Source organism: Primulina eburnea, chromosome 13, assembly GCF_022965805.1.
Source record: "Primulina eburnea isolate SZY01 chromosome 13, ASM2296580v1, whole genome shotgun sequence".
NCBI classification, from domain to species: Eukaryota; Viridiplantae; Streptophyta; class Magnoliopsida; order Lamiales; family Gesneriaceae; genus Primulina; species Primulina eburnea.
This window is the reverse complement of record NC_133113.1, coordinates 11,159,052-11,175,513: the sequence shown is the minus strand read 5'-3', so window position 1 is coordinate 11,175,513 and position 16,462 is coordinate 11,159,052. Positions and strand designations below refer to the sequence as shown.

Sequence of the window (16,462 nt, the reverse complement as noted above, 5' to 3'; positions counted from 1 at the left end):
TTGGATGATTTACTTTAAAATGGTGCAAGATTATTTTTATGTGCATGTGCATGCAATGACCGAAAATGTGAGCGATTTAAAAAAAAAAGAAAAAATTTAGTACTTTTTTTTAAGAGCAAGGACGTTTCAAAATATATTTAATTTATTAAAAAAATCTTAATATGATTATTTTAAAATAAATAAGTAGTTAAATTTAATTATTAGTTAAGTTCTTAAATCATACAATAAAATTTAATTAACAAAGAAAAAAAAGGGAAAAAAAAGAGAGATGGCACAGCTACAGTGATGCGCCAAAATTGACGCATCACTGTAGCATCTCACTAAGTTGGTGCAAAATTATGCTCTGCATTGGAGTTGCTATCAACGCCAAAATAAAGTAAAAAGCAAAGATAAAAAATCCATTGGAGATGTTCTAAGTTGTCATATATATGACCAACCGAATCAAACCGAATATTATTAAAAATTTAGTGTTCGAATAAAGTATATATGAGTTTGAGTTCGAGTCTCGAAATTTTCAATTTTTTTAGTTCGAGTTCAGTTCGAAAAAAGTTTGAGTTCAACTCGAAATTTACGAACCTATTCATGAGATATTCAAACTATTGTTTGAATAACAAGATTCTAGAATGAAAGTAAAAAACGTCAAAGATTCGAAATGTATTTTCAAAGAGGAAGGAAATTAGAAATATTTGTTCATGACCAGAGAATAATGGGGAAAAGTGCGCCGTTTTTCTTGATGTGAACAATTTAGAATGAAGGAAAGTAAGTTTTAATTATTGGGTTGTTAAGAAATATATTAGATATACAAGGTCATTATGGTAAAAATATTAAAAAGCCAAATTAAGGAAATGAATCATATTCATTTAAACCCACTGACAAATCGATTCCGGCCCAACTCGTCTTCCTTAAGTACTCATCGTCGACCTCCATTGCGGCGGCTAGGGTTCGACGGCTTTCTCTCTCGGCTCTGGTTCTGTTCAGCGCCTCTCCCACTTTTTCCTTGAGATTTCAGTGTAATTCATTCTTCTTCTTGGAATAGTATGATTCTGTGTGTTCTGTGGTGTTGCATCGATTTTATTATACATTTTTTTTAAAATTTTCCTGTGATTGCAGTTGCGTTATTGATGGATAGATAATTTCATTGTGTGTATTTGACGTGTTTATATTTAAGCGTGTTTGGCCGCTTATTTCTGATTCTGTGCATGTGAAGACAATTAAGGCTTGAAAGAAATGAATGGGGCGAAGATTGAGAAAAAAACAACTCAAGCCTTGTCGTTGTTTTTGTGTAAACGACTTGATTTGTAACATATAGAATTTTGTTTTTGATGTGAAAGAGAGAAGTACTGCCCTGTGTACTATAGCTCCAGAATATCCGCCCCAACTCAAGCCTTGTCGTTGTTTTTTCCCAATCTTTGCCCCTCATATTCACATATTCAGATTTTTTATGGATTTTTCTATAATTGTGCTGTCAATTCAGATTTTTTTTGTTTGGTGACTTTGGTCTCTCGTTTCTTAGACTTGATTTTGTTTTCAACTTTTATGTGAATATGGAGATTGTTTGGATTGTTTCAAACTTTGAAACTGCTCTAATCTAAAAGTTTCAGCCGGTAAAACTTGAAATTAAGCTTTGGTACTTTTATTTAGTGCAATTTCTCATGATATCATGGCCTCGGTTATTTGGATCTGTGTACATTTATAGAACTTGGTGCTTTATGAATCATAAATTTCTGTGTTCGATGGGAAGTTAATGGATATTTACTAAGAGATAAATCCACGAGGAAATCTTTGCATCTATGTGATCTATGAGGAACTAAAGTACAAAGGAGAGTCTATACAGGTTTGCTATTATTCATTGTCTTCCCTTATGCTAAAAGGAGTTGTTAGCTTTCAGGCTCAATTTACCAGAATGATAGCAGCAATTTCCTGGATTCCAAAAGGGGCATCGAAGTCAATCCCTGCTGTTGCTGATCCTCCATCTAAACAAGAAATTGAAGAGATCGTGAAGAATGATATCTTTAAGATACAGCAAGACTTGTTGTTTTCATCCTATAACTGGTGATTTTTCCATTGAATGGTATTCTCAAAGTTGAAACCAAATCAGCAAAGCTGATTTTCGAATTGGAGTCATATTGTCTTACACATATTTTTCGCATATTTTCGATTTAATGTTATAAATGTTGAGCTTTTCTGCCATAATATTTGTATATTTTTGTTTCAAAATTTAAATCGGTTGCAGCAATGATAATGGAAGTGATGAAGAAGATTACAATATGGATTCCAATGCATCAAAGAAAGATGATGAACTTGTCAACGCGCTAGCTGCAGCTGATGCACTGGGTAAAGCTTCCAACAGCACAAAGATGGAAACTGATGGCTTAACTGATGCATTGAAGGAACTTGATATGGACAATTATGACGAAGAGGATGATGGTATTTTTTGTTTCCCTTGATACCATTTAATCTAACATCGACTTGATTATTGTTAAATGTTTACACCTTAAAAATCACGAGGAAGATATGTGGTTGGGCGTTGTATTTTTTTATGGATGTTTCAAAATCTTATCTGCTGTGAGATGAGGCTGCCTTATTTAAACAGGTGTCGAGTTGTTTGGTTCGGGCCTTGGGAACTTGTATTATCCAAGTAATGACATGGACCCTTACTTAAAGAATCAGAATGTAAGTTGCTTCACCATGCTCTAGCTTCCTTTAAAGGTCCTTTGTGCTCTTCTTTATTGAAAAATGAATTTTGCCATGGTGTACTTTTTTCATTTGTTCTCTGAGCTTTTTACTTATCTATCATTGTACTATTTTTGCACTTTCAGGATGATGACTCCGAAGAGGAAGAGGATATGACTATAAATCCAGAGGATGCAGTCATTATTTGTGCTCGTAACGAGGATGATGTCAGCCATCTTGAGGCATGTGACTGAAGTAAATTTTAAAGACAACAAATGCTTCACATTCTGTTCAATTGTGGCCTCACATTAACTGGTGAAATTCTCATCCCAGGTTTGGATCATTGAAAATCCCACTGCAGGGGATGTCAACATGTATGTACACCATGATATTGTCATCCCAGCTTTTCCACTTTGCACAGCCTGGCTTGATTGTCCTATCAAAGGTGGAGAAAAAGGTAAAGATGCCGCATTCTTATGGTGACTTCTAATATCGGTGTTTCCTCACTGGTTTTAGCCTTTATCATTCTTTTGTAGAGTTCTGAAATTATTGATCTTTCTACACCTCGATTTTGATTCCTTTTCCTTCTTAATTTGATCCTGTGAGAATGATACACGTGGAGACTAATAGTTCTCCGTCATATGTTACTAGTTTGTCATTGTTAGTGTGATTCTCAGAGTGAATGTGATTAGAGATGTAAACGAACCAAACCGTTTGTGAGCTATTCGAAGCTCGATTCGATAAAAGCTCGTTTGAGCTCGTTTAATTAGGCTCGTTATGATAAACAAATTAAACTCAAGCTTTACACTATTCGGCTCGTTAGCTCGTGAACATGTTCGTTGGTAAGTTTATGAGTAATCTTTTAGATGAAAAAATAATAGTTTTGATATTTGATTTATTGATTTTGCATATTATTTATGATATATAGAAAAATCTATTAAATTTATTTATTATAATAAATTTAAAATTTTTAAAAAGAATAATATATTTTTCTTTAAATATATAATTTACTTTTTAATGAATTTAATGAAAATTTAAATGTATAATTTATATTTATTAAGCTTGTTTAGGCTCGATAAAGGCTTGAATAAGCTCGTGAGTCATGCATATATTCGTTAAATAAAGCTCGAGCTCGGGTCAATTATAAACGAATCAAGCTCAAACTTTCAAGAGTTCGGCTCGGCTCGACTCGATTACATCCCTAAATGTGATATTTGAGCTATTTTTGCAATTGAACAAAGATATTAACTTATTGCTTTGGATACCATCACTGTGTGTCTGTCTCCTTTTAGAGTAAGGATACTCTTTCGAGGAATAGTTACAATGTGTACTTTCTTATCTGGTATATGTTAACAATCCACATTAATTGAAACTCAGTTATACGAATAGTGAGGATTTTTTAATGACTGCCTGCATCCATACATGAATTTACCATTCTGACACAGGATGAAAATTTAGGTGAGAGTTGGAAAAGTGAAAATATTTGGATATGTTTGTAATTTTGCTCTTAAAAGAAATGTTTGTGAGTTGATCATGTAACACTAAAGGTATGTTTGGAGAGAAATTTGTCATTTCAATTCGGGATACAGAAATTATTTAGGGATGTCCCATAAATAAAAATGGTAGAGCAAGTAATACCTTATAGTTGGGAACATGTAAACTGCAGCTATGTGCAGTAGTGTATGTGTATTTAACATGGTTCACGTTCAACGACAATATTTTTTTTGTTGGTTGTGAAATTTGTTGACTATAAAGTATAGATCATTCTCTCTCGTTCGATGATTTTATTGTTGTATGGTATTTGTGGAAATGAGTATTGAGTATGTACTGAATGATGATGGTGAAATTGCAATATTTGTAAATAATCATATAGAAATGTTGTGTATGTATAGGGATCTTTAACCTCATTTTTTTAAGTAAAGTTCTTCAATTTAGTTTATCTCAAACATTACTTATATGTATTTTCCGCTGGAGAAAGTACTTCAAAGGTGGCGTCTTTTTACCTGGCTCTCTATGGATGTGAACTTTGCTTGATTCTATATTGTTCATTGTTTTCAATTTTCATCAGTTTATGCTTCCTGACAGGCAACTTCATTGCTGTTGGATCAATGGAACCAGCCATTGAGATATGGGACCTTGACATTGTATGTAGTTTTTTGTTATTTAGTTCGTATATCATTGATTCTTGAGTAGATGGACAGATTTAATGGATCTATCCATTCTTTTATGCTTTTAGATGGATGAAGTTCAGCCATCTGTTGTATTGGGCGGTATTATTGAAAAGAAAAAGGCAAAGAAGGTTTGTATTTTAGTTATACGTTAATGCATGCTCAAAATCCTTGATACTGTATGTTCTGCTGTTTTTTTCCCGTGTGGTGTTGGTAGATCATTACTATTAGGTTTTACTTCATGTTCATGACCACTGCATCCAGAGAATTTTTTTTGGGTGAAATTCTTTGACTGTATGATTTTAAAATTGAGTGTGTACCTTGCGATTGGCAATTTTGATGTGAAAGAGAGAATTATTCCAAACTCCAGACTCCAGAGTATATTATGGATGGGAGCAGTTCTACGCTTGCAGTTGTCTCCAGAACATGATAATTATATGATTCTGTTATTGAACAAGTAAATCTAACGGAACTATTCAATCTATATTCTTCATAAAATATACTCTCTTTCTGATGGGCAGAAATCTGTTAAATATAAAGCTGGCAGTCATACTGATGCAGTTCTTGGACTTGCTTGGAACAAGGAGTACAGGTATTTGGAGCTTCTGATGATCTTTAAGTGTTCAGAATTTGGGATAAAATTCTAATGTTCTGTATCGCTCAAATTACGTATACATCCAGGAACATTCTTGCAAGTGCAAGTGCGGACAAGTTGGTTAAGATTTGGGATGTGGCAACTGAAAAATGTGATATAACCATGGACCACCATGCAGATAAGGCAAGGGTTACCTGCATCCATTGTGTTCTTAACATAAGAAATTCACCCCCTGCTCTTTTTTTTCTAAATATTTTCCATTTGTTTTGCTTGTTAAATAACTACGGTTTTGCAGAGTCACTTCAAAGTCAACTCATACGAACTTATAATCAAATTGTACATGCAAGTATCCAAAGTTTTTTTGTGTTTCATTTAGAAATGAGAATCCACATAATGTCGGATAAGCTTTTGGTTTAAAATCTATTTTTGAATTGATAACGGAAGTGTTTGGCAGAAAAATTGCGGATCTAGGCTAATTTCCTAATTTTTTCCTGAATTCGCTCTTTTAATGATGTGATTTTGTTTTATCCAGGTCCAGGCAGTTGCGTGGAATCATTTTTCCCCGCAAGTTCTTCTCAGCGGTTCATTTGACCATTCTGTAGTTATGGTATGTTTCACGAATTCTTGCACAACCTTTATTCTGTTTGGCGGTATGCAGTTGTAGTTAATTCGGCACTGTTGTTTGATCAACAATATTTTAAATTTCAGAAAGACGGCAGGGTACCTTCTCATGGTGGATTTAAGTGGCCAGTTGTGGCTGATGTTGAGAGCTTAGCATGGGATCCACACACTGAGCATTCATTTGTGGTTTGTCCTCCATCCTTGCTCAACCCCAACCAATTATTGCATAATACCCACATCCTAAGATCCATTTCTGCGATTGCAAGTTTCTCAAAATGCCCGCTTTTTTTAATTATCTTGGATAAATTATCAACCAATGCCTGTATTTTGATTGTTTTATCAGGTCAGTCTTGAAAATGGCATGGTAATTTGTTTCGATGTCCGTGCTGCTAGCTCTGAATTATCCTCAGAGCCTAAGCCAACCTTCACACTCCATGCACATGAAAAGGCAGTTTGTGCAATTTCCTACAACACTGCAGTCCCAAATGTGATAAGATTTCCTCACTTGTCATTTTAAGATTGCACATTTTAAATGTACTAACGTTAGGACAAATTATTTTGCAGCTTCTTGCTACTGGTTCCATGGACAAGATGGTAAACATATTCTCTTTGTTTTCTTTTAATTATTGTTCGCCTCCACCGTACTCATCATTTTTATACCAATACTTTGATCAGGTTAAACTATGGGACTTGTCAAATCAGCCATCGTGTATCGCCTCCAAAAATCCAAAAGCTGTAAGTTACATTTTCATATTCTGGTGGACTTTCCTTTCATATAACGAATGATAGAAATTTGATTTATGATTTGTTTTTGTATTTTTTTTTTAAATAATTGATGCTAGCTTAAGTTGTTTTGTGAGATGCTGCTTCCCTTGGTCATTTTATCCTTCCAGTTAATTGATGACGTTGGACTTATAGTTCAAACTTACATTATTGATTATTTTTTGTTGACGTACACAAAGTAACTCTTATGCTCGAATTGTATTTAGGGAGCTGTGTTTTCTATTTCCTTCTCGGATGATTGTCCCTTTTCCCTGGCAATAGGAGGCTCCAAGGGAAAATTGCAGGTGAGCAAGAATCATATTTCTCTATTCTTTCTTTTACCTGATATAAATGTTGAACTTTGTTTTATGAAAGATCTTGGGTTGGAATTTTTGTGCTCCTTTCATCTTATAAAAAGCAGTTGAAGACTTGTGCCATCTTTATTCATATTTTACAGACGTGGGATCTGTTATCTGATATTGCGGTTGCTGGAAGATATGGAAAGTATGTCAACCAACTCAAATATCCACCTTCCTGATCATGGAAAGCAAAAACGAACATTTTGTTATCTGGTGTATATATTGAAATAGTAAGTTGAAATAGGCTTATTTATTAATTTTTCTGTTTATTTTGCTAATGTGATCAAATTCCTGATGATCCCGAACCGTGATTCCTGATATTTGGTTTCCTTCGAGTCCACAGCCCGATTTTGTTGGCCTGAACCATTGTAGGGTTACCCTCGGAGAGCTATTTTTACTGAGAAAGATTCTGTAGCTCTAAGCCTTTAAGGCATAAATGTCGCAGCATTTTAAATTATGCTCACCCCTGAATGCTACCTGGCTCTTGTTATGGCGAGACTCGTTGAAATTGCAGTCGTTAATTTATCACTTTTGGAGATTGTACACCAAACGACCTTTCAGTTTTTTTTAGAATGTGTTAATAGTGAAGTACTGGAGATAGTGCTGATTTGTGAGTTAAGATCCCTATGAAAGTGCGGCAATAATTCCATTTTTGCTTCTTTAGTTGGTGAGAATTTTTGTTTTGAATGTTAAACCTCCCTTCCATTTTTGAAAATTTTAAATTATAATCGTAATTAAAAAATCCCTCGTAGGATTTGATTAAAAATCATTTAATTTTTATGTTATTAAACAATTTTAAACGTTTTTCCACAATATATGGTAATTTTGCACCATCCTAATATATTTTTCTCCTCAAGTTTCTCTTGATATTAACTAGTTAACAACATCAATATTTTTCAGGTGTTTCACTCTTAGTTTTTAAAATTTATATTGCAAGATAATAGAGGAAAAGAAGTCATCAACTACCATTCAGTTTTTTAATTCATGTTCATGTAGAAATGATTTTGATTGCATGCAGAATGTTTTCTTTTTATTTCGTTGATTTTCAGTTCATGTATGCTAATTTTTAATTCAAATCAATTCAGATTCAGCTCATGTATTCTGTAGACAACAATCATCAACCGACTTTAAGAACAATGTCAACAATCTCTACTGAAATAACCAATCTGATGCCCTCATTCTTGTCGCCCAGCTTGATTCACCATGGAATTAAATTTGATGTTATTCTCTCTATAATTTTACCATATTCTTAAATTTATATTTTTTCTCTTTGAAGCCATACCGAGAGAATTAGAACTAACGGTTGAATTGAGACACACACCGCTTGATAAAGAAGTCAAATAATTCCATATTTGGCACGATCACATGCTTGACACGTCCCACAATTTTGTGAGAAACAAATTGGCAGGCCCAGTGAGACACGATGAAGAAATTTCTCAATCACAAGGAAAATGCCATCGTTCACAGGAAGAGGAGACCAATGCTGATGGAAGATCAATGGAACGACTGGTACAAGAGTTCGAAGAAGAGGCTATGAATGAAAAAATTTCATTTTTTGGTAGTGAGGGAATTCCAGAAAACATTATGTTGTTCATGGAGAAAAATATCTTTGGTGATCTCAACAAAACGAACAGAGCTTTTACTGCTGTTATGATGGACTTTATGATAGAAATAAGGGAATGGAGGAAGTTTTCGAAGAAGGAAGATAAGTCACCAGAAGTTGGTAAACCTAGGGAAATTGAAACTAAGCTGTATAAAGGCCAAGGCCAGAGGTCAAGGACTTCTCAAACAGGTGAAAATCACCGCTTGGAGGAATCACCGACTCTTTGGTCTGTTAGGGAAGGAAAGTATACTCCTCCAATTGGAGCCGAAACACCAAAGTTATAGTAATGGTAAACAAATAGCTGGTAATATGTTCGCTGGAACTTCTTCTAACATGTATACAAGGATGTATGGTGATGGGGGAATACATGGGTATTCCGTTCCAAGTTCAGGGAATAACACTCGGGGGACAAATTGTTACATGTACCCATTACGAAAAATTTCAGTCTTGGACTTCGAGATTGTACGCGATGTTATTCAAGAGTTGTATGGCCCAGGGGTGAGGCCAATCAACCGACGAGAGTTTCACAAGCCATATCCCGATGTTGTTGATCGTGACAATCCTTATCAACGAGGATATCGCATTCCAGACTTCACTTTATTTATACACGGGGGAAGATGACCAATCTAGTGTGGAACATGTAGCGAGATTTACAATACAATGGGGGTGAATTAGAAAATTTGGATAATTTTCTAACTACAAGCTACGATTGTTTCCCAATTCATTGACTAGTACTGCATTTACTTGGTATGCCACACTACCTCGGAAATCTATTTTGACTTGGCATGACATGGAACATCAGTTCCATACACAGTTTTTCATAACAGTGTCTGAGATTAGTATAGCGGAATTGTCGAGAGTGGTCAGAAGCCGGGAGAATCAGCTAATGATTTCATATGCAAATTCAAAAGAGTGAAGAGTAGGTGCAGAGTTTTCATTACAGAATCAAAATATGTAAAAATGGCACAACGGGAACTTGATTTTGAGCTGAGAGAGAAATACCAAGGGATGGAGTTCCGCGAGTTTTATGAGCTTGCTGCCAAAGTATCAGAGTATGAGGAATTATTGCGTGACGGAAGTCATAAAAAGAAGTCTACTGTTGGCTCTTACTTCCAAAAAGTTGAAGAAGTCGCCTTGGCAGAAGTGGAGAATTCTGGACCACGTACAATCCCGTTATTAAAGAGCAAGAATGAAGAATTTCCCAGAAAAAATTCTTCTCCAGTTCAAACGCCCTCTACTTTTGATGTGTCAAAGAAAGAAGAAATTTTTGATAATTTGGTGAAAGAAAAATTCATAAGCTTCTCCCTAGATCATAAAGTACCAACCAGAGAGGAGATCAAGGGAATTGACTACTGTAAGTATCATAATTCCTTCAATCATAATACTAATACTTGTTGGAATTTTAAAAATATTCTACAAGAAAGAATCAATAAGGGGATCTTAGGACTCCCCCCTAAGAAAAAAGAGAAAATGATTGTGGATGAAGACCCTTTTCCATCGGTAGCCAACGTGAATGTGAATAATACGTACTTGTGATTTCTAATCAATGGGAAGAGGAATGTAGTTGAAAACATATCCTTCTGGCCAAGGGTTACTATAAGGAAGTGTTCGGTACCCTATAAGATGATATTTGATATCAAAGACAGAAGAAAAGAAACTTTTCATGAAAAGGATCATCATTACAGTAGGGGGACCAAAATTTCCAAAGCCTCTTTCTCGAACCTAAAAAAGACGTTTGTTGAGAGAAAAAAACTGCGGAGCAAAGGTTGAAATGGGAAGAGTGATTTAAAGAGACGACGAAGTTCGGCAGGAAGGCTGCTGAGGATAAAGAAGAGGAAGGTGACGGCTTGCTGTCAGAAGAAGACAATAATGTGGTCAAAAAAGCTCCCTTCAAGGTAGGGCAGATTCTTATTTCTTTTGAGTGTGCCACAAGCTCATTAATGTTACCAGATGAGTTCAAACACAAAAAATGGCTTAATGGCAAATGAAATTGCTACAGACTCCGTCCAGAATAATGTTTCGAAATATTGTGATGAAGTTCTTGTTGATAAAGAGAAAAGAGTGGTTATGAAGAAACCTATCAATGAGATGACTAAACATATCAAACCACTTTATATCATGACACATGTTAATGAAAAACTGGTGTCTAGAGTATTGATAGATAATGGATCTGCTGTCAATATTCTACCTTACCGAATTCTTCAGAAGTTGGGTAAAAGTGTGGAAGACTTGATTTCGACAGAAGTCTCAGTTGCAGCTTTTACGTGAGAATCCAGCAAAACCTTGGGATTTTTACCAGCAAATGTCACTGTAGGGTCTCGATTCTCTTTATCAACCTTCTTCGCGGTCAATTCCAGTGCTAGCTTCCATGCTTTGTTAGGAAAAGATTGGATTCATACCAATCTTTGTGTGTCATTCTCCGTGCACCAGTTATTGTTAATGTGGAAAATGGATGATATTTAAGTGGTACAGACTGATTCACAACCTTATCAATCTAATTCCATTGTTGTAGAAGCTAGATATTATGATGGAGCTTTTGGTCAGATTAATTTTCGCAACTACAAGGTGTATGGAAAACCAGGAGCAGTATACATGGACACTCACTAAGTTAAAGAAGCAGTTGAGAAGGTCCTTGAGCCTACTACCATGGTCTCTCCTTGTAAGATCCAAAATGCGATAACATAATCCAACGATATGCAAATCTAGGTTATTAGATAAATAGTTTAATTAGTTGTTTCAAATTCACTAAATTCATGTTTAAGACTTGATTATATATTTATATTGAATGATTTACTAGATTGCATGAAATAGGGATTTTAGTATCATCTGATGCTCGAACGAAGACCGATGACTGTTTATAGAAATTTTTTTTATTAAATAATTATTTTTACTTATTTAATATATGATGTAATTAATATGTAATTTTTGAAAATATTATAGGGTATTTTTACATGCCGAGTCATATTTTAAATTGATAATCGATTCTTGACAAAATTAAGGACTTTTTGAGAGATCAGGTAATATTTTTGAAAACTTATTAAAATGAAATATTTTACGTGCGTGATATTCGGCCTAATGGGCCTGTTTTAGTAGGATTTCGGGCCTAATTTACTACTCCTATACATATTATAAATTAAGGCATTTTTATCTCATTATTTTCACTCAAAATCCACAGTCAAATCCCTAGCTCCCTCCCCCACTCCCTCACGGAAGAACACACACACACACAGAGCGGAAAACTTGGCCGTTTTATCAAGGAGGTTTCATAAAGAAATTCGTCCTGTCCCTCCGTTGTTCGTCTCTCGCATCGTTTTTGTAGTTTTTAGAGCGTTTAGGAGCAAGGGCACACCCTATGCCTTCCTTTTCTCATCGTTCACAACATATTACGTATTTTGGATTGATCTTGCATGATATATGATATATCTACCGATTTATGTAGGTTTTGAAGGTTTACGAAGTGAAAAATCTCTTTTTCTTCACTTGATCCTCGCGTTTTTGGGCATGGTTTGAAGGTGCTGCTAGGTTTCGGTGTTTAGGGGTCGAATCACAGCATTTTTGAAGGTGTTTAAGTACTAGAATCGAATCTGGATCAAGCCATGTAGAGGGCCGATCGGATCGTAGGGTTTTGGGGTCATTTTTGGTTCGATCGGTTAAGGGAAGAGGTGTAGCGTGCGTGGGTCCGATTTGAGCCATGGTTCAGAACCTGGTGGATCTAAGTGGAGGCTCTGGGCGATCCATGGGTGGCTGGTCGTAGTGTGTGGCTTGGATCGAGAGGGTGGAGTTTTTCGATGTCCATGTTTGGTACGTTTCGGGTGAACCTGCACGGCGTGCAGGGGCTTACAGGCCAGGGCTAGGTCGGTACAAGAGGGTTCAACCTTGTCCTAGGAGGGTCTAGTTCATTTCTGGTCTTGAATGGTTTAGGCTTGGGTCGAGCGTACGGCTCTGTAGTGAAGTGAGGGTTTTGGCTGTTTAATGTATAAAATTTCAGCAGGTTTCTGGTCATTCTTAGAGGGTCTTAATTGGGTTTAATTGAGTTGTATAAGGTCTGGTTATGTGTTATTAAGCCATGGTTAAAGTTTGGGAAATTTTGGTTGAGTTTTGGGTTGATTCGGGTTAAAACCGGGACTCCAGTCCTAGTTTTAAAACAAATTATGAAACTTAGCCAATGGGCGGCTTGGGTTTATGTCTAAGAAGTGATTAAAAGTATGTTTTAAGGTGTTTTGGTAAGTTCAGATGGATTCAGGTCAAATTTATAAGGTCCAGGGGTAAAATGGTCAAGTTAGGGTTTCAGGGGAAAAAAGTCATTTGCACCTGAATTATGTTAGGAGTCCTTGCAGTGTCCTAATAACTGAAAGTTCATGTTTAGGATTGATCAACCGACCTACATCTGATACGAAAGTCACTATTAATGTTATGTATTCATTTAAAGAAAATGTATACGTATATGATGACTGGAAATGAATATGTTTATGCTTATGCAAGATCATGAAAGTTATGTTAATTACAGTACTTTTCACTATTGTTTGATATGTATATGCATTTTGCTTTCTTGGTTAAGGTGTGTTGAGTTTTTAGACTCAATAAGTGTGATTGATGCATGTGAGCATGAGTTGAGGAGATAGGAGGTGCAGATGACTGATCTGGCTGAGCTGGTGGAACACGAGAACATTAGGACCATGTGTTATTTCTGCATGTGTCGATGAGGATATGTTTGAACAACATTTTAAACTGTTCATGGTTTGACGGATTTTAGAGTTTTGCTTGATACTTTTGTTTTTACACAGTAGACACGTAGGGAGGTTTATTTATATGATTTTAACATCAGTGATTTATTTGGTAGTCGGATTATTTTTAAAATCATGTTTCGAATTTTTATATGTATTTGTGTATGTATATGCTTCGGCCGATTGCTAGTAAAAAAAATTCCGATAAGGGTTAAAGACGTTACACTCCTAGACCCATGGTTCGACCTATTACTGAGGAGGTTCACTAAAGAATAGATGGAATTCGCTGCAACTTCCGAGCGGAAAGCCACACTGCAACATCTAGTGAGCGAATTGCAGTTTCAAGAGTTGTGGGATATCGATGGAGCTGAAATAATATTTAAGGAAGAATGTGGATGTAACGAGGAAGAAGAGTTACAGATGGAGGATCTAATCTTAGCCCTGATACAAATGGAGGATCGGCATCCGGAAACTCAAGATCCCTTGAGAGAAGTGAATTTAGGAACGATGGAATGCCCCAAACCGACATATATCAATGAATTGTTGGGAGAAATGAATAAAGAAATTGTGGAACTTTTCACAGAATTCAAAGACTGTCCCTACAGTACCAAGACAAGTCTTTTCAGCGTTCTTATGTCCTCACTCATACGCACCTTAGGAAACTTCTCAAGGGGTCACCCATCCCAGAGTGGCATTCTTGGGCCACATCATATCCCGAGATGGAGTAGATGTTGATCCCAGTAAGGTTGAGGCAGTCCGAGATTGGCCAGTGCCTAAGAGTGTGATAGAGATTCGCAGTTTCTTGGGGTTGGCTGGGTACTACCGGAAGTTCATTCAGGGCTTTTCTTCTATCACGGTGCCTATGACCGCCTTGATGAAGAAGAATGCCAAATTGATATGGGGATTAGAGTGCCATGAGAGTTTTTGACATGCTGAAGCAGTCATTGACTACATCGCCAGTTCTAGTCATGTTATCAGGGCAAGGAGAGTTTGTGCTTTTTACATATGCTTCGAAGCTCGGTTTGGGAGTGGTTATGATGCAGCATGACACGGTTATAGCCTACACGTCCAGACAGTTGAAGCTCCATGAGAAAAATTATCCAACTTATGACCTAGAGCTAGCAGAATTAGTATTCGCCCTCAAGATATGGAAGAATTATCTGTATGGAGAGAAGTGCAGGATTTTCACTGATCAAAAGAGCCTGAAGTACTTCTTCACACAGAAAGAGCTGAACAGGAGATAGCGGAGGTGGCTAGAGCTAGTGAAGGATTATGACTGCGACATTAGCTACCATCCGGGTAAGGCTAATGTGGTTGCAGACGCCCTGAGTGGGAAGAATGCAGTGATCGCTCAGTTGTCAGTACATAGATTGTTGCAGGCAGAGATTTAGAGGTTTGAGCTTGCAGTTTATGCCGTGGGCGATGCCCCTAGACTTTATACCCTGGCAGTGCAGTCGAAATTGAGGGACAAGATCCAAGCATGACAGACTTATGACGAGTAGTTACAGAAGTAGAGACAGACGGATGAGTCTAAGGGCCTGAGGTTGTATACAGTTGAGGACAACATAGTCAGATATCGTGACCGACTGTGGGTTCCTAGCAGTAATTCTCTGAGAGTGGATATCATGAGTGAGGCCCACAACAGCCTGTACTCCATCCATCTAGGGAGTACGAAGATGTATAAAGATCTACATGCTCTTTATTGGTGACCAGGCATGAAGCGAGATATTCTACGTTTTGTCTCCGAGTGTTTGACGAGTGGAAATGGGAGAACATTACCATGGACTTTGTGACAGGGCTACCGAGGACAATTGGAGGATATAATGCCATTTGGGTGATAGATGATCGGTTCACTAAATCAGCACACCTTCTACTGATCAGGAAGAATTTCACCATGACTCAGTACGCAGAGCTGTATATCAAAGAGATAGTCAGGCTGCATGGGATTATCGTGTCCATCGTGTCAAACAGGGATCCGAGGTTCACGTCCATTCTGAATGAATCTACATCACACATTTGGCACTAAGCTACTATTCAGTACCGTCTTCCATCCTCAGACCGACGGACAATCAGATAGGGTGATTCAGATATGGAGGACCTACTCAGAGCTTGCATAGTCAATTTCCATGGTAGCTGGGAGCCGAAGCTACCTCTCCTGGAGTTCATGCACAACAACAGTTATCAAACATCTATCGGTATGGCTTCATATGAGGTATTGTACGGGAGGAAGTGTAGGTCACCAGTTTATTAGGACGAGGTAGGAGAGAGAGCAGAGTTGGGGCTAGACACTTAGACTGCATAGTTAGTGGTCAAGATCCGAGACAAGATGAAGACCGCTCAAAGCCCATAGAAAAGTTATGAAGATCAGAGGCGCAGGGATTTTGAATTCGCATTAGGGGATCATGTATTTGTGAAACTCGCACCGATGAAGGGTGTGATGAGATTTGGAAAGAAGGGCAAGCTCAGCTCTAGATTCATAGGACCGTTCGAGATCTTAGAGAGAGTTGGGACACTCGCATACAGAGTTACATTACTGTCGTATATGGCAGGAGTTCATAATGTGTTCCACGTCTCGATGCTGCGAAGTTACATGTCGAACTTTTCACATGTACTGAATTATGAGCCATTATAGCTGACGTCGAACCTGTCTTTCAAGGAGAGACCCACTCAGATACTGGATAAGCAGGAGAGGAGGTTCCGGAACAAGGTGATCCACATGGTTAAAGTCAAGTGGATGAATCATTCCGAGGAGGAGGCTACTTGGGAGACTTAGATCGAGATGATGAGTTGCTACCCGAATTTATCCGGTACGTCTTAAATATCGAGGACAAAATTCTATTTAAGGGGGGAGAATTGTAAGGTCTGTAAAATTCGAACTACTTAACTGACTGCATGCAATCTAGGGTTTCACAGAATATGTGTTTGATATATTTAATGCATGTTTATTGCATGATTTG

General features: G+C 37.0%; 1 protein-coding gene across 5 annotated transcripts; it reads left to right on the top strand.

Moving 5' to 3' along the window:
• The first annotated feature begins 853 nt into the window (after window positions 1–853).
• Window positions 854–7,661, top strand: LOC140809209 (uncharacterized). Of its 5 annotated transcripts, none has more exons than XM_073166726.1 (17): window positions 854–1,010; window positions 1,889–2,052; window positions 2,234–2,427; window positions 2,594–2,673; window positions 2,820–2,915; window positions 3,007–3,130; window positions 4,759–4,817; window positions 4,910–4,972; window positions 5,363–5,433; window positions 5,523–5,625; window positions 5,975–6,043; window positions 6,145–6,243; window positions 6,401–6,544; window positions 6,622–6,651; window positions 6,733–6,792; window positions 7,047–7,124; window positions 7,277–7,496. In XM_073166726.1, exons 2-17 carry the CDS (start codon window positions 1,904–1,906, stop codon window positions 7,355–7,357), a joined length of 1,500 nt encoding a protein of 499 aa, XP_073022827.1. In that variant the 5' UTR covers window positions 854–1,010; window positions 1,889–1,903; the 3' UTR covers window positions 7,358–7,496. The 5 variants fall into 5 exon arrangements, 4 of the variants coding, with proteins under 4 accessions (XP_073022827.1, XP_073022824.1, XP_073022826.1 ...); XR_012113084.1 differs by lacking the exon at window positions 854–1,010 and adding an exon at window positions 7,522–7,661 and having other exon boundaries at window positions 1,483–2,052; window positions 7,277–7,408; XM_073166723.1 differs by lacking the exon at window positions 854–1,010 and having other exon boundaries at window positions 1,481–2,052; window positions 5,523–5,619; window positions 5,969–6,043.
• The last annotated feature ends 8,801 nt before the right edge of the window (window positions 7,662–16,462 follow it).